Genomic DNA, 25,613 nt, shown 5'->3' on the forward strand with positions numbered 1-25,613 from the left:
CAAACAAAGCACATTGTTTCTCAGATATTTCAGAGCTTTCAGAGTTACCTGTTACAAACCAAATAATACTGTTTTTAAAAGCATTTATTTTAGGATGTGTTAGCTGATATCTCCATTTTAAGGCTTGCGGAAAGATAGACGAGAGCAATTTGACTTTCAGAAAGATTGGCTTAGTAAAGGTCAGTTGTTATTGAATGTCTTTTCCCCTGCCATCCAGATTGTTTTGTACTTTTTAAGTGGAAGGGTACAAGGGAACCAAGAGCCATTACTTGATTGATGGTTGACCATAATATCATCAGGAAGTAATGTGCATAAGAGTTGAAAGTCAAGAAGAGTCTAGAAGTCAGTGCTCATACTGCTTCCAGGTACTGTTGAAAGGCTGGTAAGGATGGTGACCATGGTGATGAGGAAGTGCTGTGGGAATTTGGTCCATAGCCAGTTGTATTGGGGTGGCGTGGTCCAATGGGTATGGTCTTCTCTGGGGAATACATGACCGGATAAGAACCATAGGGCAGGAATTCCCACAACAAGAAGTGTTTCTGTTTCAGAGATTCATGAAGTAGAATTTTATAGGGAAAGTATTAGGGGAAGGCAAAACAAACTCCTGGTTTCCTGGCTCATGTAGAAATTCAGCGAAACTCAAGAGAAATAGAAGACACTGTTGGTAGAAACTGGAGGGAGGTGTCAAGAGGGGGAGCCTAGGTAATCATTGCCAAGCAGTACAGGATGAGAGGACTAGGGATCTCAAAAGGACCAGGAGGTTTATTAGTTACTTTTGTATGAAGTTTCATTAGCCTTGTGAGGGCAGAAGAAACATAGCTTCATTAACAAAGGGGTATTGTTTTCATAGTAGCACCATCCACAGTAAATTCTGGAATTTGTTTTAACTGAGATTGCATTGTTAAGAAGTTAAATTTATTAGTGATAATGACAAAGTCAACTTTGGTTACCTCAGGGCAGATTGTACATCAGTTCCAAAATATCTTGGATAGGGTTTTACTGCCTTATGACAAGCCTTCACTCTCCATGTAAGTAAAATCACCTCAGTCCACAACAAAATAATACAAAAACATATGGAGATGGGTAACTTGGTTACCTTCTGATTTTTTTCAGTGGCTTCCCAATTGCTGACATTTTACAGTGTCTTTGTTGCCTTTATCAATACTTCTCCAGACCATTCTCACTTACCTTCAAATGTATATTTGTTATACTTATTACTGGCTGAATATAAATCTGTTTTAGATGTCTAGTCCTTGTGTTGTATTGGGAACACATGTGTGAGCAATATCTCTAGTTTTCAGTATGTGATGTTTGTTACCTTTATGAGAGAAAATAGTTGAACCGTCTCTTTGTCCCACCTTCTTCCCTCCGGAATTCTCCTTACTCCTCCTGTTTTCTTTTCCTCTTCTGGTCTTTAACACTGTTCATATTAAATTTAAAATGAAATGTTTCGTTTTGCTTAGCTAAAGTGTTTCTTATAGTACACTCCACTGGGGTGCTGTCCTTAGAATTTACAGTGTTTTCATGTTAGTACTACAACAATTGAGAGAAAATAACAAGCACCATTAGTTTTTGCTTACAACTACACAGAAATAGCCAGATGTCTAACATACATGTTTTATATTTGTCTATGTTTCCCTGGAATGAAAATTGGTAATTTTAAACAGCATTGTTTGGGAGAATTAAAAATTTTAGTTGATTACTAATTTTGACCCTTAAAAAATAGGGTCTCCTGTGCTACTACAACCAGAGTCCATGGACTCATATTTGCTATTAACTTTTTCTGAGGCAATTCCCTTCCCTCTCTTCTTCCTCTTCCCCTCCTCTTCCCCTTCTTCCTCCTCCTCCTCCTCCTCCTCCTCCTCCTCCTCCTCCTCCTCCTCCCCCTCCCCTCCCTTCCCCTCTCTTCCCCTCCTCTCCCCTCCTCTCCTCTCCTTCCCTTTCCTTTTTCCTTCCCTTTTCTTTCCTTTTTGTTGGAGGCCGTGCGGGTCCAACACAGATAATTATTTCCCCTAACTGAACTGGTATGGAGTCGTGAGGAATAATCAGACACAGTTTACACAGTCATCATGGAAGGGCATCTCAGGGTCTTTTCTCCTGATGATCTCCTGAAGAACTCCCGTGTTTATTATTCAAACAGTTTATATACCATCCCCTCAATTGAGCGGGAAGATACATTAAGCTATTAGGTAACCAGGTGAATGGCCTTCTGTCATGTCCTCATCTGTATGCTAGCTGTCACATAGGCCTGAATTAGCATCTCTATAAGACATCTTCCAAATTACAAAAGAAATAAGCACCAAACATCCTGACCAGCTTCAGCCAACACCTCTCCTCAGGTTATCTACATTTATAACAGTAGAGAAAGAGGAGCAACACATCCTTGGCAATTGTTACGCAGAGACAGCTTGTCTGCAGAGCGACATGGCCATCTCAGATCGGGCTTATGGCTTTTGTGCCATACAGAAATATGGGCCTACACCCTTTAAATATGGGCCTACACCCTTTCCCTTCCCTTCCCTTCCCTTCCCTTCCCTTCCCTTCCCTTCCCTTCCCTTCCCTTCCCTTCCCTTCCCTTCCCTTCCCTTCCCTTCCCTTCCCTTCCCTCCCCTCCCCTCCCCTCCCCTCCCCTCCCCTCCCCTCCCCTCCCCTCCCCTCCCCTCCCCCCCTCCCCCTTCCCCTTCCCTTTCCCTTCCTTGGGTCTTTTACCACCAACCTACATCCATAACTTCCAGTTTCCATATCTTAAAGAATGCATACATTGAGTGCAATAACTTTGTGTACTAATTTACTCTGTTGCTACAAAGTATAAAGCTAATTATCTTCTGGATTACTTTTTATTGGGTCCATTTTTCTAAGTACCAAGAATGTTACCTTTTCTTAAAAAAAAAAACTAGAAAATATTGATTGGCTGGCAATACTAAACACTTTAAGTCTAAATTTCTTATACCTAAACTTGACATATAATTTACACTGAATTGTTTTTAGACATTTAGTGATATTTTGAGAAACACAATATTGACTCTTCTAAGTTAGGCCTCTGTAAAAGTATTTTCTGATGTCCTCAATGTACCCCAATAATAGAAGATAATTATGTATGAGGGAAGCGAATAGATTTTTTACACAAACGGTCCAGAAACACGGGGCCCTGGGCTCTGTTACTGGGATACATCCCAGCTCTCACGTTTTAAGACAAGTTACAGTATATGCTTAGAAAAACAGCTGGAGATATTAAGTTTTAAAAAATGCATGTATTTATATGTGTGGGTATGTACATATCATGCACACATGTGTGAGTGCCATGGTAGAGGTCAAAGACAGTGTCCAGGAATTGAACTGGGTCTTCAGGCTTGGTGGCAGTGCCTTTACTCACCAACCAACCATCTTGCTAACCCAAATGAAGATTTTTTTTTGAAAAAAAATTTCTTTGTGATATGCAGAAAATACACAGTGTTGGAACAAAGACTGTCTTAAGTGAATGTGAGTTAAGTTATAAAACATCCCATTTTATCAAAATTCTTGAGGGTAGATGTAATATTAGGAACTAGAGATTATCTGAGAGAGAAAGGTTCAAAAGCCCATTGCCAAGTGATTTAACCCATAAAAATCATAGAGGAACGCACAGGTGTCCTGGCTTTCTTCATTCTATTATTGTGGTTGTATTAAATTGGAAATATAATGCAGTATATGTTTTGAAAGAAAAAGTATATGTAGGGCGGAAGGGTCAGGGGGAGGAAAAAAGGTATAGTAGACTTAGGTTGTAGGAATTCAGTCCCCATTCACCAACAGGCAGAGTCCAGAAAAGGAGACGAGGCCCTGCTGTTCCTTTAGCCTGTCTCATTTCTCAGTTGCCTGATAATATATCTCAAAACAGTAGTGTAATATTTAAATATAAACATTTGTTTTTATACAATATGTTGCCTTAGTATAAGTTTAAGTGAATAGCTATCTTTCATGATCCTTCGATTTCTTCTCTGTAGTTGATTTTTTTATTGAAGGGTAAGTTTAACTAAACATTTTTTTTGTTTGTTTGCCATTTATACTAGATTTAGAACCTTTTTCTAAAAAAGGATGTTTGATTGTATTGAACTGATTAAAATTTATATTCATGTGTTTTAGTAATGTTTAGGAAGCTGCTATGTATGAGTGCTTATTTGGCTTTGTCTTTCTAGGACTGGTTTTCTCATTCACACCCTATTTTGTTTTCCCCCAGTTGTGGCAATTTATGATTACACGAAAGACAAGGAAGATGAGCTGTCCTTTCAGGAAGGGGCCATTATTTATGTCATCAAGAAGAACGACGATGGCTGGTACGAGGGCGTTATGAATGGAGTGACTGGGCTCTTCCCCGGGAATTACGTCGAGTCCATCATGCATTACTCAGAGTGAAGCTCAGCACAGCTGTGTGTCCTCTCAGAGTCAGGTCTTCCCAGATGAGCTAGAGGCCCTGGGAATTTCCTCCCAGTGAAACAAGTGAAGCATACAAATGATGGAGTTATTTCTTTTTTTCTATGTTTTGGTTCATCCCCTAGTATTAAAAACAAAAAAAATCAAATTTGAGTCTGAACAAATGGATCTTCTTGCTGTTATTTGCACGACACTGTCTGGATTGAAAATGTGACCATTTCTCATTCTATGGAAGGCATAACAACATGAACGTAGAGCTAAAACAAATCAGACCGAGACTGGCTTGAGAAAAGTCTGGGCTCTTTCTCAGGAATACTGTACACCCTTGGATTTCTCTTCCTGCAGAATTTGTGACATTGGATAGTCATTGCCTCTGCCTTGGGGTTAGTCTCATGGCCCAGTGGACACCCGTGCCCCTTACTTTCTTTCATGCGAAGAGGAAGGAATTAGTGTTTAGATACCATATTTAACTACGTTTTGATTGTTTCAAAGGCTGTTTTTGACACTGTAAATCCTGTGTTCTCTTAGCACTGGAGTGTGCTAGGTGAGTTAATACTGAACTCCCTTGCATCCTGTCCTGTTTGTAGATCATAAGGATGACAAATGTGAGTCTCCAAACATTCCCACACTCCCAAACAGTCCCCAAGTTTGATTTTAATGTACTGTTACATGAGGCTGCATTGCTGATAACAGCCGGTGAACCTGATATGAAATGTGATCCATACTTGTACTGAGGTAGAGGACTGGACACAAAGCTACCTAAGGCTCTGAAGGGAAGAGCTCCAGCCTTTGACCCTAAGTGCTCCTTCAGGAAGGACTTAGGTCAGGAAGTCAGACCAGTTATTCCTGCCCTTTGGGTATTTCAAAACATTGTTTTTCTTCTTTTTAGAAGAGACTTGGTGTCCGGTCTCTTGACAGTCACTGGATTGGAAATGACAGGTGCTACTGTGCCCTTGGATTGCTGTCGGTGGCGGTGTTAGCTGATGTGGAGTCATTTTTATTCTCTCAGCTCTAGAACAGATTGGACTCTAAAGTAGACAATCCTAGGAAGATCTGCACCTCGTGATTCAGACTCGAGTGTAGTGTAAAAGACAAAATACTTAACCCAGTCACTCTGATGAGAGTCAGTATGATTCTGAGATAATGGGCAACTCCCTCACCTACGATTAATTTATATTTAGTGGTGTTTGCACATCTGGTGGCTTTAACAGTCACATCTGTGATTAGGGGTGTTGCTGCCCAGTAGGTGAATACCATGGTGACGGGCCAGTTTGTAGTTAGAACCAAAGCTTCCCTGTGGATTCTTACCAGTCCCATGAAAACACCAGAAAGAATCTGACCAGGTAATTTCACCTGAACTTAAAAGAGGAAATAATCGCTATGTTTAATTAAGATGCAGGCCTTGAATGTCCTGGATAGTGATGCTAGGATAATTTGGTTGAAAAATAAATAAGTTGTAGAAGGGAAGAAAAGCAGGTCGTCCAGGCATAAGCTAACTCCACTAAGATCTATTATCTGAGCTTTGCTGTGTAACTGAGACTCAACCAGTTTCTTGTCCAAGACTTGTTTTTTTTTTGCTTTAAAATTGCAGGATTTTGTTTGTTTTCAGACGTGCTGTTCCTCCTGCTTTAGCCTCCCAAACTAGGATTATAAGCAGGAGCATCATTAGAATGTTAGGCATCAGCCTTTTTCTCTTTTCTTTTTTTAAACATCATACTTCAGCCATTATACTTTTAGATGTTTCTGAACACTTTGGATTCATCTTTAACATGCTTCTAGTATACTTTCCACTTGATGCTTTTGTTAGGTCATATTGACTATCTTCAGGATAATGTCCCTGGATGTCCTTGGAACTTTAGCTCCATTACGGGCGCAGCAAGACTATATATGAACATGTTTAACTTTGCTTGTATTGGTACGTGGAAACTTTTGAAAATAGTTGCACTAATTATTTATTTAAGTAGCCATTTGCTGAGCAAGCTTAGTGGATTTGCAAGATGATGTTTGGAAACCCAGGAAAGAGCTGGTGGTGGGCAAGGAATACAGCTTACCTGTTGAGTTAAGGTTGCAGAGAACACTTTGTGCTGGATACTGTCACTAGGGGAATCCACAGGTCAGCTGATTCCTTCCAGTTGTATTACTGAGTACTGATGCGATTTTACAAAAACAAAAAAATGGAATCTGTTGAATTCTTTTTTCATCTTTTGAATTTTTACAATTTTGAATTCTATAAATTGTCTTGGAAGGATAAACTCTGTAACAGTGAACCAGGCCTACAGTAATTGGAGACTTTTAATGTATGTAATATTTTGTAGATTGCATGCTATTAATACTGTGAGGTTATCTCCTATTTTATTGTAAATTTTCCCATTTATTTGCCCATAAACTAAAATGCAGTTGATATTATTAATTTTAAATGAATGTTGAAACTTTGCTGACCAGTAAGCAACTGCTTTTCCAGGTCACAGGTGCTTTTAAGGCATTGGTCTTCCTTGAGATTTCTGATTACACTTAAAAAAAAAAAACTGGATATTTGTCTCTTTTTTGCTATTAATATTTGAAGGTCAGTGGATCTGAGTGAAAATACATTCTTGTGCTTGACTTTATAGCCAAGGCAAATTAGAAACAAAAATAGTGCCAATGTTTTGAAATCTAGATCCAAGAGATTTCAGCCTGCTGTGTTTGGAATAAATATGAATTTTTAAAGATGTCTCCTACAGTATTTTCCTTTTGGTTACTTCCTTCTCTCTTCCTAAGAGGCACCTGCTGTTCCCATGTTGGGATTGGTACAGGACTGCTGATTTTGCTGTTCCTGAAAGCCGCTGGGTGGCATCTTCCTTATCCTTACTACTGCTGTGTGTTGCCCAGCTAGAGCCTGGTGTGTGCATCCCCACAGTGGATATCTGCAGTGTAGTTGGACTCATTAATAGTTTATGATGATTCTTATGCATGGGGCATCAAAACGATAGCTTGCTTTTATTTTTCACTTTTTATTTTCTTTAAAGATCACCTTCCTGCAGCATAACTCATGTTTTACCTTATTACCCTCTCTCCTTTTGGAGAGAACATGGTGTGTCCTGAAGGCCATCTTTACTTCTAGAAAGGGCTTTGGTGAAGAAATGATTGATTGCTAAATCTTTGAAATGAGTGGGAGTTGTTTACTTCTGAATAGTTTTGACCAGGAACTGATGGGTGTGGAGGTGACATTTCTCTAACACTGTTAATTTTGGAACTCATAAGCCTTAAAATGCTTGTTCCAGTCACTTTAACAATGGGGTTAAATGCTTTGTTTCAGATAAACAGCTATTTAGTTCTAGGAACTCAGTCTTCTCCCCAGTGTACCAACTGTTGTAATTCAATGTGCTTTATTTTTCTTTAGAAAGCAACAGTTCCTGTTTTCAGGATGACACTTGAAAAGATATGCCATGTTTTGATAAATAACCACCCAAGTATTCACATTGCTTCAAGCTTAAGTGCAGCCTGAGTAGAAATAATCATTTACCCTTCTAAAACTTCACTCATAGACACATTTCCATACAGCTGTGTGTAGTAAGAACGCATTATATTTAGTTCTACACTGGCAGAAGCAGAGCAGAGAGAGCCTTAACAAAGTCACTGAGTGGAGGCATTGAGCTTGCTATCTAATTTTACTTTATGCTCTTTTTTTTCAAATTGAGAATCTCTATTTAAAAAAAATGAAATGACAGGGCATAGCTGTGTAAATGATCCTTGCTAATAAATATGTTACATTTTTTGTAAGACAAAAAGCTTATTTTCACATTAAACCGAAGCCTCTTCTGCAAGTCCAGAATTCTACGGAAAAGCAGTTTTTAATCATATTTTGTGTCCATGTATTTTTTTTCTTAATGAAATGGTTTACAAAAAGAATGTAAACAATTTATGATCTGGCCAGTTAACACTTTACAGCTCCCAGAGAGTTGGTAGTACTGAGTAAAAACCATTCAGGCAACTTGTTGTGGGCAAGTGTTGCCAGTAACATTTCTTATGTGCGGTATTGAGCACCTCCAGAAGAGTGAGGGACATTCACTTAATTTTTAAATTGTATTTGGAATAATTACTGCTGTGTACTAAGAACTTGACCCAAATAAAAATCACACGAAGTATATCCCAGTGTCTTTGCAGAATTATTTATGTATTCACTACTTCTTTCTAACATGGTTCTAAGCATTGATGGTACTATTCAATTACTTACTTAAGGCTTTGAATAGTGTCGAACCTTTAATAAGTTTGGTGCCTGAAATACTTTAATTATAAACTGCTTTTTCCAAATATACCTAAGTTTTGTTAAGTGTAAATTTTTCCATCATTGGAATGAGGTTGATTAAAAACATAAGTGTTGGTTAAGATCCCAGATGATAATTTGACTACAGAAGTTTTCTAGTGATTTGTCTAAGTAGTAAATGCAACCTCCAGAGTGAGGACACTGCTCCAGCTCTTGCTGCCTTACAAGTCAGTCCATAGTCCTCACTGCCTGTGTCAGTTCCATGGGAAAAGCTCAACTGAAGCGTTTTCAAAGAATGTTCTCAAGAAAGATTTCCCAAAAATAAAAGGGTCCACAACTGGTAGCATTGACAGATGATGAATAACTTTTATTATAGTGTGATGATAGTCAGGTGATTTGCAGTCTGTAACTAAACATATGCCACTTGATATGGCAGTCCCAGTACATAATTGTACTTCCAAGTCATTGCAGGGGTGGAGGAGGGGGATCCTTTTTGGCATTAGTTTTTACCCAGTTGTACTCTATACAAAATAAAAAGATCAAGGGCTAGAGAGATGGCTCAACAGTTAACAGCACTTAGAGAACCTGGGTTTGGTTTGCAATCCCACAGGCTGGTTCACAACATTCTTAAGTTCTAGTTCTAGCTCATATACTCAAAAAGGCTCTCTCTCTCTCTCTCTCTCTCTCTCTCTCTCTCTCTCACACACACACACACACACACACTCACACACACTGTCACACACACACACTCACACACACACTCTGTCACACACACACTCTGTCACACACACACACACACACTCACACACACACTCTCACACACACTCTCACACACACACACACTCACACACACTGTCACACACACACACTCTCACTCACACACACACACACTCTCACTCACACACACTCTCACACACACACACACACACTGTCACACACACACACTCTCACTCACACACACTCTCACTCACACACACACACACACAATTCTGTGGGGGCAGGAGTGGTTTCAAGACAGAATTTTTCTTCTGTGTAGCCCTTACTGTCCTGGAACTCTCATCAGTAGACCAGGCTGGCCTTGAACTCACAGAGATCCGCCTGCCTCTGCCTCCCGAGTGCGGGGATTAAAGGCGTGCGCTCTAATCCCAGCTCATGTTACCGGGGCCCATCTTACACGTACATCTTTACACATTTATCGTGTATGTGTACACAGGCAGGGTAACTTGTGTAAATTGGTTCTTTCTACCCACCTGAGTTCCAGGGATTTGAACTCCGATTATCAGGGCTCTTGGCAAACACCTTTATTCTTCAGCCCTTAATCACTCCCTAATTAGTAATATTTAATGGCTTGTAAAGAAGCAAAACACTCTGAACTGTAGTTAATTCTCCTACAATATTTAATTTATCCTGACACAACAAGCTTTAAAACCAGGTTCTTTGAAGAATTTACTTTTATTATTATGCATGTATGCCACACGTGTTCAGGTGCCTTTGGAGGCCAGAAGAGGACATTGGATTCTTTGGAGCTGGAGTTATAGGTGGTTTTGAGTTGCCCGACGTGGGTGCTGGGAACTGAACTCTGGTCCTCTGGAAGAGCAGAAAGCATTCTTAACAGCTGAGTCATCCCTCCAGCCCTATAAAACCAGGTTCTTAGTGGTATTCATCCAGAACACTCAAAATCCTTGTGTTTAAATGGAATCTATTTAATTTTTTTTAAATTAATGATTAGGCTTGATGACATAAAATATGCAACTACAAAAACAAATTTACTCTGTCTATCCGACCACTGTCCTAAGCCATTACAACAGTTTATGACAAGTGGCAAGTTATAACCCAGAAACTTAATCCAGCAGAACAAAAATCATCATCAGTAGTACTGAATGAATATATCTCTTTCTCATATATGTGTATATATATGTGTGTGTGTGTACAGCTTTGTACAGTCAGGGAGCAAGGCACATGATGAAATGAGTGTACATTTATGCAGAAGAAAGTAATAAAGCCTGAAAGAAAACCACAACTTCATCTTTACCAAATTGTGCATAATCTTCTGAATAATGACCTCTTTCGGGTACATCTGTTATTGTCATGCCTTAAAAAGTATACTATTGTATGTATTATGACAAAATTCCCACAGCTAGAAGTCAGAGTGAGCCTGGACCCCATTTTTGGGGAAAACAAACAAACAAACAAAAACCAGGGAAAGGAGACAACAACCCAGTAAAGACAGCAAACAGTATTTTTACAACACTTAGCACAAGCTAATCATATTTTAACTTATCTCTGCTCTGGAGGAAGAGTTCACTAAGTGGCTGATATTAAAACTAAGCAAAGTCATTTCAAACATTCCAATTAATGCTTACTTTCTAGGGGGACTATTTACAAATACAGGAAAAACTAGGAGGTGGAATATGAAAACCAGCATTTTTGGTATTAAATTGTAACAAATTTAACGAATGGATAGTTTTTAAAAATGTATTCCCTGTTTCCCTTGTCTTCCTAAGAAGTTGATGCTTTAACAATCACTTGCTTGAAATTCATAGCTTATAAACAACAAGCTCCCAAATTTGGGCAGCTCTTGACTTGAGCCACTTCTCTGAGTATCTTTGGTAGAAAACAGACTCCATTTAGGTGGATGAAAACTTCTCCTGTAATACAAGACAGTCATCCCCCTCCATTTCTGCCAAAAGTTCAGAAATACTTACCTGTCCCCTCTTTCATTAGCACCTCAAAGTTTACTTGGTTGTTTTTGTTGTTTTTACATGCGTTCCTCAAAAGAGTTCAAGGCACTGGGGATTATAGCAGACAGCTGTCTAGGATGGTTTATGTCAGAGCAAACCAGAGCCCCCTGCCCTCCAACACATTATATTACTTAAATTTTAGTTGTCTTTTACATATAAACCCCTAAGGGCACTGCACACTTTAGTTTTGATGGTAGAGTATTAAAGGGTAACATGTTTTCACTAGGTTTTCAAAGGACCATCTTGAAAGATGGTGGGGTCCCCCCCACCTTGCATTTCCCTTTGGGTCAACTTTGAGAGAGGTCACATATAACAGATAATAAAAAGTTAAAAACTTAATGGTTCAAAAGGTTTTTGTAATTTGAAAAGGACATTTTTTTTTTTAAAGAAAGCCATCTTCATGTATAAACAAAAACAATTATCCGAGTCTTATCAAAAGCCATTACACAACCATACAGGGCATTGTTTTACTTGTTCTAAACTGGGGTAAAATCTGGAATTGCATCAGTTATATTGCTAGTTTTGGTGATAAGGAAAATGCTTTGAATGGGTTTATTTGCTTAAACACTGCCCCATGTTTGTAACATAAAACTGTTTTATTTGAGTAGCAAGGGTGACTACATGTTCTGCTGGAAGTCTGAGGAACAGGTTCACACTGCTGCCCAGCTCCTGAACCCTGGATTCTGTTGATCCAGACCTTAGAGTTGTTACCCTGTTAGAATTACTGTGACCTCTCAATTCTAATTTATCAAAGTACAATACAGGGAAGAGACCCAAAACAGTTCTCAGCCCATTGCAAGATATACCATCAGTGGGTAAGAGCACCTTGATTTTGGACGACTTAAGAAAAAGCAAAAACAGAAACCGATTGTTATCTCTCTTCATTGTCTAATGAAAATAAATCTTTTTGATAATCTTTAAGATCCAGCCATCTTTCTTATGTTAAAAAAGTTTAGACATTGGGGGGAAAAAAGTGTTATACAGTTAAGTAGATGTCTGAAACAGACCTTTTTTCCTCCAAATGAAAATTATGGTGACTAAAAGATGAGAGAAAGCATATTAAAATCTTTTGGGACTAAATTCCAAGCTGGGGAGACTTAATATACAGTGTACTCATGCCGGCACCTATGGATCACCGTTAGTTCATTTTATTGAGAATAGGTTTGGCTGCTTCAGAGTTGGTGCCCAAACTTTAAGTACTAAGAGACTTGAAATTACTGTATAATAAAAATTGAGGATGTCACCAAACCAATTCCGAAAAGCACCTATCTGTCTGCCCTCAGGAGCAAAGGTCCTTCACTCTGTTCACTGTTAGTGTCCAGGCAGCCTCCACAGGCCCTGCACTGCCCCAAAAGGCCGTGCGAGCTGGAGCTGCTGCGCTACGGGCAGTGGAAGAAGGCACAGAACTAGTGTTGGCTGGCAGTAGGTCTTGTCCGTGAACACACCAGAGAAAAAGAGAGAAAACTACATGTCAGCACTAAGCAGTGAAAAAAAAAATTGGAATGTGGCACTTTGGTTTATTGTTTTGTTTTTAATTAACAGCTATTCCTGTCTCTGGAGAACTATAAAGAAACTGCATGCTGTCAGTGCTTCAGGAAGAACATGGGAGTTCCCAAAGTCCACACTGACAGAATGAAGGTTGTTGATTTAGGGTTCAATCTAGATCGGAGGTACATATTTTTGCACTCAAGGAAATCTTAAGTTGCCTAGCTAGCTTAATTTAAAAAGAAAACAGAAACACCCTAGAGATAAACCCCAGGGATAACTGATCTGCACTCTTGATTTTCTGTAGATTGAATGGAGAACTGCAGGTTGATGAACATGAGGAAGTACTTCAGTGTGGCTTGGCATCTGTATTCAGATTAAATACATTTGTTGTACACGTTGAAACTAACTGCAGTTATGTTAAAGATCATTTCATAATCATAAGAATTGTGAGCACATAAATACTTGGTGAGCAATTTCAAAGACCAAAAAAAAAATCTAAGCAGGGTTTTTTAAAAGTACAGTGACTTTTCGTCTTTTTCCCCTGACTGCATGGCTGTCTGAAGAGTAGCTGGAGATGTGTGGGAGGTGCCGCTTACACATCTTTATGACGCAGTAGTGAAACTTGACACACAGTGTGAAGACTATCTTCTTTATCCAGATTCATTAGCGTTACTTTCTGCTTGAGGGACAGGACCAAAAGATTTCTGCATCGGGCACTGGTTATCTTTACAAGATGTGCTCATTTGTAAGAAGTGGGATGGACAGTTTTTATTCTCTTGCTTAAACCCATCAACCTATCACTCTAAGTTGGTAAGTACACACTTTTCTCATGTACCAAAAGCGCAGAGAACACCGTGAACATAGTAGAGCCGTCAGTATGTGCTTGCTTTAAGTGGACTATGGCGCTGCTCCATCGGAACACCTGGCCACCTGTAAAAGCCCTACACTCAAGCTAAACAGAAAAGATCTTAGCAGCTCCAGTAGCTATGAATGAAATTGTGAAAACTCGTTTTGATCATGATAGTCCTATCCCAAATGGATTCTTTGCATTAAAACATGATGAATGATACTGTCTTGTCTTCTTTATCTCTCGTGGAGAACAACTTGTAAAGAAGGCATTGCAGAAGTTGACTTTGTTTTTAATAATGTACTACAATGGGCACAGGGAGTATATTTCATATTTCTACTGTCCACAAATTCAAATGTCTGTAATGTACACACTATATGCAAAGGTAAATAAGTGACTCAAAGACATAATTGGGGCAGTACATTACAGTGTGTACTGGACATTCTACAAAAAAGCAAGACTCCTGAAACCAAACTGATGAAGCTTTGCAACTACTGAAAGTAGTTAGAATTCTAGCATTAGATATTTCTTGTGTTTTAGGCAAAAAGCTTACCTGTGAAGACATCCCAAGATGTGGCTGGGGTCATGGCAGAACTATTGCAACTAGAACGCCATGACTTTCCTATGTACAACCACAGTGTCTTCAGCATTTCCCCTTCCTGCGCCATTTACCCATTCTGTCTATGGAAGGCTTTCCTGAATTAAAGTGCCCCTTTATATGTAGAATTTAAGTGTCAGTTAAGCAGTTCTAAATTCAGCCAACTGGGAAAAACAAAAAAGCCCTACGGATATAGCAAACATTCTCGTGATATCCTCAAACTGAGAAACTGTCGATCTATTTCTTCTGTAACACATGCACAGTGGCACATGGGCAGACAGTTATGAAATACCTTTTAGATTTTGGTCCAATCCATATGATAAACAAATTATAAGTGACAACATAGCTCCTCCTATGTCTCCTTCCACTCAAAATATACAAAACCCTCTTTTCTGATTAGGAGGCAAAAGAAATAAATAGAATCAGTTCTCTCCATATATACACATTCACAGATGTATACATACGTATATACACACAATCAACACACATACAGCTGGACACTACCTGAATAACATATCAGGAGGCTCTGAACACCTGGATTCACAGATGATCAGGTAAACTGATTGTAGAACTGATTATAGATATTAAGTCTTGTGGCTACCAGTCTCTTGAGAGCTTAGTATTCTGGTCTCTTTTAGGGGGAGCGGGAGGGGGTCCTCTTCTCAAGGTTGCATAGCCTGAAATGTGACTGCCTCCAAAGCCGGCCTTCTGCTGGTCAGACAGCAGCTCTGGTGGTGGTGGGGGTAGTGCCATGTCGTCCATGGTGGCTGTGGGTTCTGCTCTGGACATTCGTGAAGAGGAGAGGGAGCCATGCCGCGTGATAGACTTGCGCTGCAGTGTCCTGTTAAGATCAGCTAGGAATCCAGGCTGGACACTAAGGCTGGATTTGGGAGAGGTGGGCACTTGTGGCACAACTGTGGTCATCGCTGGTTGCTCAGAGATGTCTGCTTGAGTGAGGCGGGTGCTATCATTTCGTTTGGGCCGGGTGGGCGGGGCCTTCTTCACAGATGTTTTAGACCATAGCTGTGGCTGAGGATTAACAACTGCCACTTTGGGGGAGGTGCTTCCCGAGAATATAGCTGGAATCTCAATAGGGGGCAGAGGAAGCTCTATTTCAGGTGGAGGGGGTGGAAAATCAGAATCGGATGGAGGAGATGGAAATTCCACTACGGAGTCCTTTCCACGCCCACTCAGAACAGAAGGCGTCGTTGACACACTCCCTTGCTGGTGGATTCCAGGGAGATTGACTCCAGAAAGGTGTAGTTTCCCAGGTTTGGGAGGCGCTGCAGGAGGAGGTGGGGTCTCCTTGTGGGGAGATCCCGATTCTGCTGGCGGTGCAAACTTGCTGACTAGACTGTCTACCGAGGGTCGCTTGGGCTCAGGGTGCTCGGCAGACTTAACGCTGGAGTTGCGCTGTGGGGTTGGGGGTGGTTTCTTTCCCCCAGGGCTGGACATCTTATTTGGCTTTTTGCCTGGAGATCCACCTTTGTCAGGGATTGGCGAAGCCACGGGTGGCACTGGGGGTGGGGGTGGGGGTGGGGCTGGGGCCGGGCTTGGAGGAAGTGGAGGAGGAAACACCAGGCTGCTCTCTGGAGGGGGAGGAGGGAAATCTGGGGAAGGGACAGGGATTGAGCTGGGCTGCCACTTGGGTTTTGCTTTCACGGCAGGAGGAGACTGTGGGGCGACACTTGCTGGGAGGGGTTTTAGGGGCTGTGAGTCCACAGGAGGAGGAGTGGGAGAGGGTGGAAACTGGCTGGCTATCTGCTTCACGACTAAGGGCATGGGGGACAGCGGAGAGGGGGGTGGCTTCACCCCAAAGCTCTGCTGCTTGGGTAGTGTTGGTGGTGGACATGGAGCAGTCTGAACAGGGGGAGAGGGTGGAATGTGAGAAATGGGGAAAGCTGGCTGTTTCTTTGCTGGGGGCACTGGAGGTGCAGGGGTGAGTGGTACCGCCTGTGCCACTACTGATGGTACAGTTTTGGTGCTGGCTGAAAGAGGAATGGTCACTAGGGGTTTAGGGGGTGCTTGAGGAGGGACAGCTGCAGGGATGGGAGGAGCTGGTGGGGGTGTGGGAGGTGCCACTTGATGAACTTGATGAATCTTCAGTGGAGGGGGTTGGGAGAACTGTGGCAGGGACTGGGCACATGGCACTGGCTTTAACTGGGCCATGGCTGAACCAGGGGTTGGGGGTGGTGGAGGAGGAGGGGGTGGAGGAATAACTCCATTGGGGGGCACCACAATTTGAGCCTTGAGGGACTGTGAAGCCAAAGGCGGAGGTTGCATCGCTGGGGGTGGCGGAGACTTAAACAGGGACCCTGAATGCTGAGCTGCATTTTGCAGCCTGGTGATTGTGCTGTACTTGACAAACATGGTGGCTGATGAGCCTGCAGAAGGTGCAGACTGGCTAGGGAGAGGAGGAGGAGGAGGTGGTGGTGGTGGTGGAGGCGGCGGCGGAGGAGGTGGTGGTGGAGGAGGAGGCAGAGGGGGTGAAGGTTGTGAGGCAGTATAAGGGGTGATGATCTTAGTTTGAGGGGACAGAGGGGGCATAAGTGAAGTGTAGGACCGATTCATAGATTCCATTCTGGCCTAAAAGGAAGTATAAAAGGGAGGTGGGAGGGAGAAAAACACAACAAAACAGTTACAGAGGTAAGCTTTGACTCTATCAAACTAAAAAGCAAGGGATCTAGGGCATGCATGAGGAGGATGCAGCAGCTGGTGATTATAAAGACAGACAATGTCAGGAAGGTTAAAATCTGATTCTCTAGGTAACAAGGATGCAGAAAGTTTGTTTTACCCTGCAATATTCTCTTAACAGCTATACTGACTAACAGTCTAGGAACAAGCTCCCGTTGTAAAGTCATTTGGGTGGTAACAGGATAGGTGATTTCTGACCTTGGCAATGGGACTTTCACAAACCCTGCCCTAGGTCCTCCTGGGTCAAGAGTTCACCTTCAGTCCATGACTGCATCCACGTCACGCAGATGCTGTCCTAGGGTAAGGAACGCTGGTGGAGTGAGGATAGCTTTTTGATTCTAGGAAGCTGACAGAGTGTGAGAATGCTCAGCAGTTGTGCAGTCACACAGGAATGAAAGAACTCGACACACACACTTGTGTTGTGTGAAACACTTGCATCCAACATGCACACAAGTTCAGCAGTGCAAGCAAGGGGAGCATTCTTTGCGTTTGCTTTACTGGGAAGTACATAAAGAAATGTGCTGTAAACATTACAGCAAAAGATAAAACATCACACAGAAAAAGCCAGATGAAAATAAGAAGAAACTCTGTAGAACTAAGAGAAGTCATCAAGTAGGAGCTAGGGTTTGCCAGTAAGCTGCCGACCACGCCGTCTGCGTAGTATTAGTATAGCCGAAATGACTACATTCGGTTGCTTGCTGCCTGAAGCAACCATGTATAAATCTCTGGCTCAAGGACTTCTGAAATAAGGAAATGAAGGAATTTTGATTTAATAACTTTGGGAACGCCTTTTGGGCTCTTATTTCTGTGAACTCTTTTCAATCACAAATGACACCTGATTGCGATGGAGGGTACTTAGAACTAAAGTGTTCATTCACAGCTGAATTCTAATGCCTATCAGGACGTTCACATGGTTCTCTAAAAATTATACATGAAAAGAAAAGCATTAGTTTGTAAGATTTGGTTATAGGCGTCACCCAGGTTAATGTATTTCAGAGAACAGCCCTGACCTTAATTTGACCCTGTCTTGGCTGCTTCAGGCCTGCTGACCTTAGCTGTGCGGGCCTTCTCATGTGGCACCTGAGACTGAGGTAACAGAAGAAACACACAGGATCAAGACTCAAACTGACATTACTGCATAGCAGGGTTGATTCTCTTTCGGAAACTACAGTGACAGACTTTGTTTCCTAATCACAGAGCCTTTGCTTTCCTTGATTCACATGTGACAAACCTGGAGTTTGGTGCATGCTAGACAAGTGCTCTACCACTGAGCTACATCCCCCGCCAAGGCAGAGATTCTTTTACTCACAAATGTAAAATTACATAGAATATTGTTTCTAGTATGTGCTTAGAGTATTATGTTCACCTAAACTGGTTCACAAGGAACTAGGACTGTTGACACGGTCCTACTTAGAAGGCTGAGACAGGAGGATTACACACTGAAGGACAGCTAGGAAAACATTAAAAAAAAAGATTGGGACATAGGTCTGTGACAGAGTGTTTGCCTAGCATGTGCAAGGTCCTAGGTTCAATATCTAGTACTTGAGGAAAAAGGTTCTAGGATTGAAGAGAGAATTATTAAAATTTTCTGATAAGGGATTTTAACAGTGTTTAAAGAGTTTAGGTCATTAAAACCAATTATTAACTAATCACTTTCATACCTCCCACCCCCACGCCAGCTAATCAACCACATATAAAAATTAGGTAATGAATCTGTTTTGAGGACAAATTTAAATGTTCCTTTTGATTCTCATTTGTGGATGTGTTTGTATTTGTTGACTCAGACCAAAAGAACCATAACAAAACAAAACAACAAAACGATGACTATAAAAATCAGGAGTCTGGCCAGGGTGCCCCTGGGTCCTCAATGATGTTTACCCTTTCTGCTTGAAGTGGTGACTACAACCAGAACAGGAATTCTGAGGCTATCTGATGGAGGACTACTTAGCTAAGAAAACCTCTAAGGTCGCTCTCAAATCTTAACAAAGAAGTTTGTGTGTGCAGTAGATGGGGTTAATACAAAAACTCACGCTAGGCCAAGTCAGAGAGTAAGTAACTGTGCAGTGGTCAGCACCAATCGGGACATCTATACATCACACGACCTCTCCCCAAGGTGCGGCGACCATCGTGCATGAGGGAGAAGGGACATTTTAACTTGGAGAGGACCCAAGTGCATAAGCTCAGCTGTGGTTGCCTGCACAAAAGCAGGTCAGCATTGTAGTGGAGAGTGGAAAGGAGTTCATGAGCCCCCACCCCTAACTGGGGAGCAGTTGACAGCTGACGGCTTGTTTTCTGTGATGGTGTGGCTCCTGGTGAAATGACCCATATTCCAGTGGCTCGTCAGCTATGTATATATCAGCAGGACAAACTGGACTAAGTGAATTGTTGAAAGGAAAAAAAAGGACATGAACTCGGGATATGAGGTGACTCTGGGGGGGAGTGGGGATTATTCTTAAAATACTTTGTATTTGGGGCTGGAGAGATGGCTCAGTGGTTAAGAGCATCGCCTGCTCTTCCAAAGGTCCTGAGTTCAGTTCCCGGCAACCACATGGTGGCTCACAACCATCTGTAAAGAGGTCTGGTGCTCTCTTCTGGCCTGCAGACATGCACACAGACAGAATATTGTATACATAATAAATAAATAAATAAATAAATATTAAAAAAATACTTTGTATTTACGTCTGAAATTTTTCTAATATATATATATACATATATTATAAAACACATAATGTTCTTTTATATATAATATAAATCATACATAATATAAGAAAAATTCTTTTATATATATTATATATAAAACATATATAATATATATAAAAGAAAAAACTCTCAACATTATAGCCTGTAATAATGTTACTGAATATTAATTATCCAAGGCTCAGAAATCCAAAATTTTAAGAGTGAATTTAGCCTCTGCATAACACATAGTTTGAGAAAATTTGTTGGGGTCTACAGACCTCAAGAATGAAAGATAAGGACTGAATCTAAACTAATTAAAACGATTAAGAATTGTCAGCAACTTCTCTGGGACTTTAGGGCAATGGCACTGCATGGTGTTGTTCCAGTGAACTGGTAATGCTGAACAGGGGAGGGGTCGCTGTAACTGAAAAATGTTAAGCCGCTGGTTAAACTGCATAAATAACGGCCACTAAAAATCAAGATCTTCAACAGCTCTAAATGGTTTTCCCTATTATAGCATCAGCTGACCCTCTAAGAAGGAAGACTGAAATAGTGCCAAATGAGACTCTGATAAAGGAATACAAGCTAAGCCAGTGGATGACCACAGACTTTTATGTGTAAATAAAATTAGTGTGTTACCTTGCTGGACTCTTCCAACTGAGTGCCACGCTTCCAGGCTTCCGAGAACATGGAGCTCACAGTGCTTTGGGAACGAATGTGTCCTGTGGGTAGGGTGTCAGAGACTCCACTGTCAGACTGGTTAGAATGATTTGACTGAGACTCTGTTTAAAATATTAAAAAAATTTCATCAGTTATCATTTGATCATATGAATATACACATTTTAAATGTTATGGGTAAACACTACATAAAATGGCAAATCAGCTCATCTTACTCTAAACTCAGCAAATATATTCTAGTAGAAAAACCTTATCTTACGATTAGTTTTTTATTAATTTGACTCTAACTTTTTAATAGTTCACCATGAAAAACTGACACAAGTCAGTAGGACCCCCAAAAAACCTGTCTTGGATAAAAATTTACTCTGAAAAAGTTTTAAAAAGAAAAGAAGAAGAAGAGGAGGAGGAGGAGGAGGAGAAGGAGGAGGAGAAGGAGAAGAATTGCTGAGTCATTAATTACATCCACATCAGCTTAAGAATCAGGCTTTTTCAGCCATTGCAGAGCAGCTCATACATTCAGACTCTTCCTTAGCAATCAACAGTATTGGTGAGTCCCCCAATTGAGAATAAAGATCTTCTCCAGGGATTCAGGTATGGCAGTCATGCACAGCCTGCTTCCAGGCCAGGTGACAGTGGGGAGGGACAGGGCTGGGGCTGAGGCTAACAAGCACCTTCAACTGATGTAGGGGCTGGAAGAACCGGAAAGATGACTTCCCAGTATGAGTATGTATGCACCTTATGTGATGTCTCGCAAGTAGTGGAGACTCAAAGCTCTTCCCAGACAAACAATCACCTTGTGAAGAATGGAAGCTATTAAAATAACCCAGTAGCCTCAGCCCCAACTTCTTCAGAGTTAAGACCATTCTTGAGGAATATGATGAAAAGCTGTGACTGTGACACTAGGCTCGTTCACTATCCCTATTTGACAGGAGCTGTAAGACTGGGGTACATGAAGCTTTGTGCTCTTCAACAGTAATCATTCTGATTGTATGTTTTATCCTAGAAAGTCTAACATTTCAATGAAGTGTGAGGATGGCACTAGTGAAGGAAAAGGCATGTTATTTCATGAGGGAATGTATGTGAGCACTAGTGAAGGAAAAGGCGTGTTATTTCATGAGGGAATGTATGTGAGCACTAGTGAAGGAAAAGGCGTGTTATTTCATGAGGGAATGTATGTGAGCACTGGAGCTAAGTGCGACGTTGACTGAAAAACAGAATATGCCTTTCCTCAACCCCCTGGCCTTCTCTGAATCCTATAACCTTGTCTTTCTATTCCAACTTCTCAGCATTTTTTCCACTTTGATGAACATCTCATTTTAGATTTTTTTTAAATTTATTTATTTATTAAGGATTTCTGCCTCCTCCCCGCAACCGCCTCCCATTTCCCTCCCCCTCCCCCGATCAAGTCCCCCTCCCTCATCTGCTCGAAGAGCAATCAGGGTTCCCTGACCTGTGGGAAGCCCAAGGACCGCCCACCTCTATCCAGGTCTCCTAAGGAGAGCATCCAAACTGCCTAGGCTAGATTTTTATACATTATTTTCATATTAAAATAGAGTAAGTCTGAGTTCTTACCGATTCAGCATCTAATCTGTCCCATTATTCTGTTTATAGTATATTTGCCATAGCTATGAAAAAACACTGATTTACTAATAACTATATGTCACATTTCATATATCCATACTCTGGTCCAGGATACCACAATACAGTTGGCCATCTTGACTCCTCTGAAAGTTGCTCCATTTTGGTCAGATCTCATCACACTGAATCAAGGGAACCTACAATCAATGGAACTAGACATTGCTTGTCTACTTTCTCCACTGTGAAGTTTCTGCTTTCTCAATCCTACTCCTTTTAAGGTCAATCACTATGTGTAGCTCTGCAAGAGGGCAACGTGTGCACAGAAATCACTTAGAAATATTTTGTGTGTGCCGTTCTTGCAGAGGACTTGGATTCTGCCCCGCACCCAGATTAGGAAGCGCACAGCTGCTGATAACTCTAGTTACATGGGCCCAGGGCCCTCTTCTGGCCTCCACGAGCACCTACATGTACATGGTACACACGTTTGTAGACACACACAAAGAGTTGGTAGGACATGAAAAGAGCTGGGGGAAAGGACATTTTAACTAAAATGTACTTAAAGTCTTTGAAAATATTTTGTATGGAAATTATGTTATCATGGATTCAAAGTGATATATCTTCTAATTTGGTTATAATTTTATACCATTGTATATTTCTTTTGCTCAAAGTGTTAGACACTGAAACTTTCTCCAGTTGGCATCTATGCCCTATGATAATCCCTCATCCTATTTTTAAGTCCTTCTGCTTAAGGCTCATCTCGTCTGTTCTCTACCACAGCTCTAGAACCAGCCATCTGCCCAAGAGCTCTGGTTCCTTTTGGTGACTGGGCTGTGGGCAGTCTCATTATTACTGGGGTGTCCCTTCTTCTAGACCCCTTCAATGGACAGAACCAGAAAATACATACTTACATATGTATACATTACATTTTCGCAGGTTAGTGTTTGTGTGTGTGTGTACCACAATTCCAAATATTTTTTTTACTATTTAGAGATAATGTCAAATCATGCAATTTTAAATCATTAAACAATGATTCAGGGAAGATTCTGAAAGAAGCATTTTACGGAAGATGTGAGCACAGATATGGGAAGTTGTAATTCTGAACTAGCTGGAAGTGTTTTCCCTGCACGGCAATGTCAGGTATCCTGATGGCTTATGAGTACTTCTCCAAGTGGCTTCTATACCATGTCTTATTAGTTAGTATGTATGAGTTTTATAATAAACTTCATAAACTATTACAGTGCATTTCAAATACTTGTGAATAGTTCATAACATTGCGCTTTTAACAGTTTTGTGGAGAAATAAGAAAAAAAGCTGAAATTTCACTCTTGATACTGGTAGTAAAATAGTGCTGTGCGGTACTTTTGAACTACCTGGGATGCTGGAAGAACTGGACCCAGATTTAATGCTGGAGCTGGATAAAGAAGTCCAATCATAAGCGGACTCTGTCCTCTTCAAGGCTTCTTGGTAATTTGTGTAGAGCTGCTTCCCATACTAAACAAAAGAGGACAAATAGTGACATCAAACTCTGAACTGGTACGTGGAAGAATGTGGGAAGGGAGAGAAACATCTGTACACTACTTTAGTTTCTACTAATACCTACAGTACTATAAATAGTCCTTAATTCTATAGAGTTACATTCAAACTTATTTTCCTTATTTGTAAGGACAGCAGGAAGAGATAATTTTATTGGTGTTTATAATAGAAATAAAAGTTTTATCACTCCAAGAAATCTAGGGCTAGATTCTTAGCACTATTCAGGGGCACTGTTCCAAATCTACTTGATAAATAACCATCACTTAATTGAAAGCTTTTTATTTGGGAGTTGGCGAGATCTGCTTAGGCTAAACTTGATGACATAATAATCATATAATGCGAGAGACCTGCCTCCCGGCTGCACCACCAGCCCCGCCACCCACTAGACTCTGTCCCTCCAAGACACACTCCACCGCACTACCCCATGCACCTGAACACCTCCCAGGCCAGCCCTCCCCTGCAACCCCAGCCCTCCCCTGCAACCCCAGCCCTCCCCTGCAACCCCAGCAGACTAAACAGGCACAGACACAACCCACACCAGTTGGAAGAACAGATGAGTAAACAAACGCCAGTGTAAGAATACATCCAACAATCAAAAGAGCAGTGTGACAGGCGGAACCCAGCGATCCTATAACAGCAAGACCTGAACATTCTGATGCAGCTGAAACACACAAAAAAAGACCTCAAAAATAAATTTATGAAGATGAATTCCCTCAAAGAAATCAAGGAAAAGACAAACAAAAAAATTGGAAGAAATCAATAAATTCTTTTTAAAAAAGCAAAGAAAGCCAAGGAAAAGAAACAGGCAAAGGAATGGTTCAAGACTTGAAAACTGAAACAGAAACAATAAACGAAACACAAATGAAGGGAATTCTGGAAACGGAAAATCTGGGAAAGTGAACAGGAATTACGGATACAAGCATCACCAACAGAATAAAAGAGATATGAGACAATCTCAAGCGCTGAAGATAGAATAGAGGAAATCAGTCAAAGAAAATGTTAAATCCAATAAATTCCTAACGCAAAACATCCAGGAAAGCTGAGACACCATGAAGACCAAACCAAGAGAATAATTAGGATAGAAGGAGAAGACCAGCTCAAAGACACAGAAAACATTCAACAAAACTTTCCAACCTAAAGGAGGACATGCCTATAAAGGTAGAACTTACAGAACACCAAATAGACTGGACCAAACCAAAGCAAAACAACAACAAAAGTCCCCTTGTAATATAATAAAACACTACAAAATAAAAAAAGAACATTAAAAGCTGCAAAGGACCCAGGCCGAGTTATGGCATATCTATCAATCAGAATTACACCTGAATTCTCAGTGGAGATGCTAAATGCCAGAAGGTCCTGGACAGACATTTTGCAGACACTAAGGGATCGCAGATGCCAGCCCAGACTACTATAGCCAGCAAAACTTTCAACCATCATAGACAGAAAAAACAAGATATTTCATGACAAAACCAGATTTAAACAATACCTATCCACAAATTCAGCCTTACAGAAAACATCAGGAGGAAGACGCCATCACAAGAAAGCTAGCTTTTCTGCATCCACAAAAATACATGCAGCAGGTAATCTCACACCACCAAAACCCAAAGAAAGGAAATACACATACTATCACCACTACCATCACCAAAACAACAAGAAAATAACAGGAATTAATAATCACTGGTCATTATCATCTTTTACTATCAATGGATTCAATTTGCCAATAAAAAGACACAAGCTAACAGAATGGATACAAAAAGAGGATCCATCCTTCTGCATAAAAGAAATACCTCAACGTCAAAGACAGACATTACATCAGAGTAAAGAGTTGGGAAAAAGATTTTTCCAATCAAATGTGACTAAGAAACAAACTAAAATCAGTCAAAAGAGATAGAAGACATTTCATATTTGCCACAGTAAAAAAAAAAATCTATCAAGGAAATTTCAATTTTGAACATCTATGTCCCAAATAAAAGGGCACTCACATTGTAAAAGAAACATTATTAAAGCTTAAATTGCATATCAAACACCACACACTAATAGTAGGAGACTTCAACACCCCACACCCCCCAACGGTCAGGTCAATCAGACAGAAACCTAACAAAGAAATAAGAGAACTAACATGTCATG

General features: G+C 40.8%; 2 protein-coding genes across 41 annotated transcripts in view; one reads left to right on the plus strand and one right to left on the minus strand.

The window, feature by feature from the left end:
• Abi2 (abl interactor 2) overlaps nt 1–8,533 on the plus strand; it is a 104,030-nt gene extending 95,497 nt beyond the window's left edge. For 29 of the 36 annotated variants that reach the window (XM_075951934.1, XM_075951917.1, XM_075951925.1 and 26 more), the window contains one exon: nt 4,214–8,533. In XM_075951934.1, coding sequence (XP_075808049.1) covers nt 4,214–4,389 — 176 coding nt within the window. In that variant the 3' untranslated portion in view covers nt 4,390–8,533. The remainder of the gene's footprint in view (nt 1–4,213) is intronic. The other 7 variants (XM_075951944.1, XM_075951945.1, XM_075951946.1 and 4 more) reach the window with 1 other exon arrangement.
• Nucleotides 8,534–10,083: 1,550 nt separating this feature from the next.
• Nucleotides 10,084–25,613, minus strand: part of Raph1 (Ras association (RalGDS/AF-6) and pleckstrin homology domains 1) — an 85,760-nt gene continuing 70,230 nt past the window's right edge. Inside the window, exons 13-16 of one of the 5 annotated variants that reach the window (XR_012908198.1) lie at nt 23,324–23,444; nt 20,337–20,479; nt 14,829–16,910; nt 10,084–10,237 (exon numbers count right to left, since the gene is read on the minus strand). Coding sequence is in view for 4 of the 5 variants with exons in the window: in XM_075951912.1 (XP_075808027.1) it covers nt 14,922–16,910; nt 20,337–20,479; nt 23,324–23,444 (2,253 nt within the window). In the remaining variant the exon portion in view is untranslated. Of the gene's footprint in view, nt 10,238–13,664; nt 16,911–18,028; nt 18,105–20,336; nt 20,480–23,323; nt 23,445–25,613 lie in introns of those variants that run through there. The other 4 variants (XM_075951914.1, XM_075951913.1, XM_075951912.1 and 1 more) reach the window with 4 other exon arrangements.

The sequence above is a fragment of the Microtus pennsylvanicus genome, chromosome 17 (assembly GCF_037038515.1).
Source record: "Microtus pennsylvanicus isolate mMicPen1 chromosome 17, mMicPen1.hap1, whole genome shotgun sequence".
Lineage (NCBI taxonomy): Eukaryota > Metazoa > Chordata > Mammalia > Rodentia > Cricetidae > Microtus > Microtus pennsylvanicus.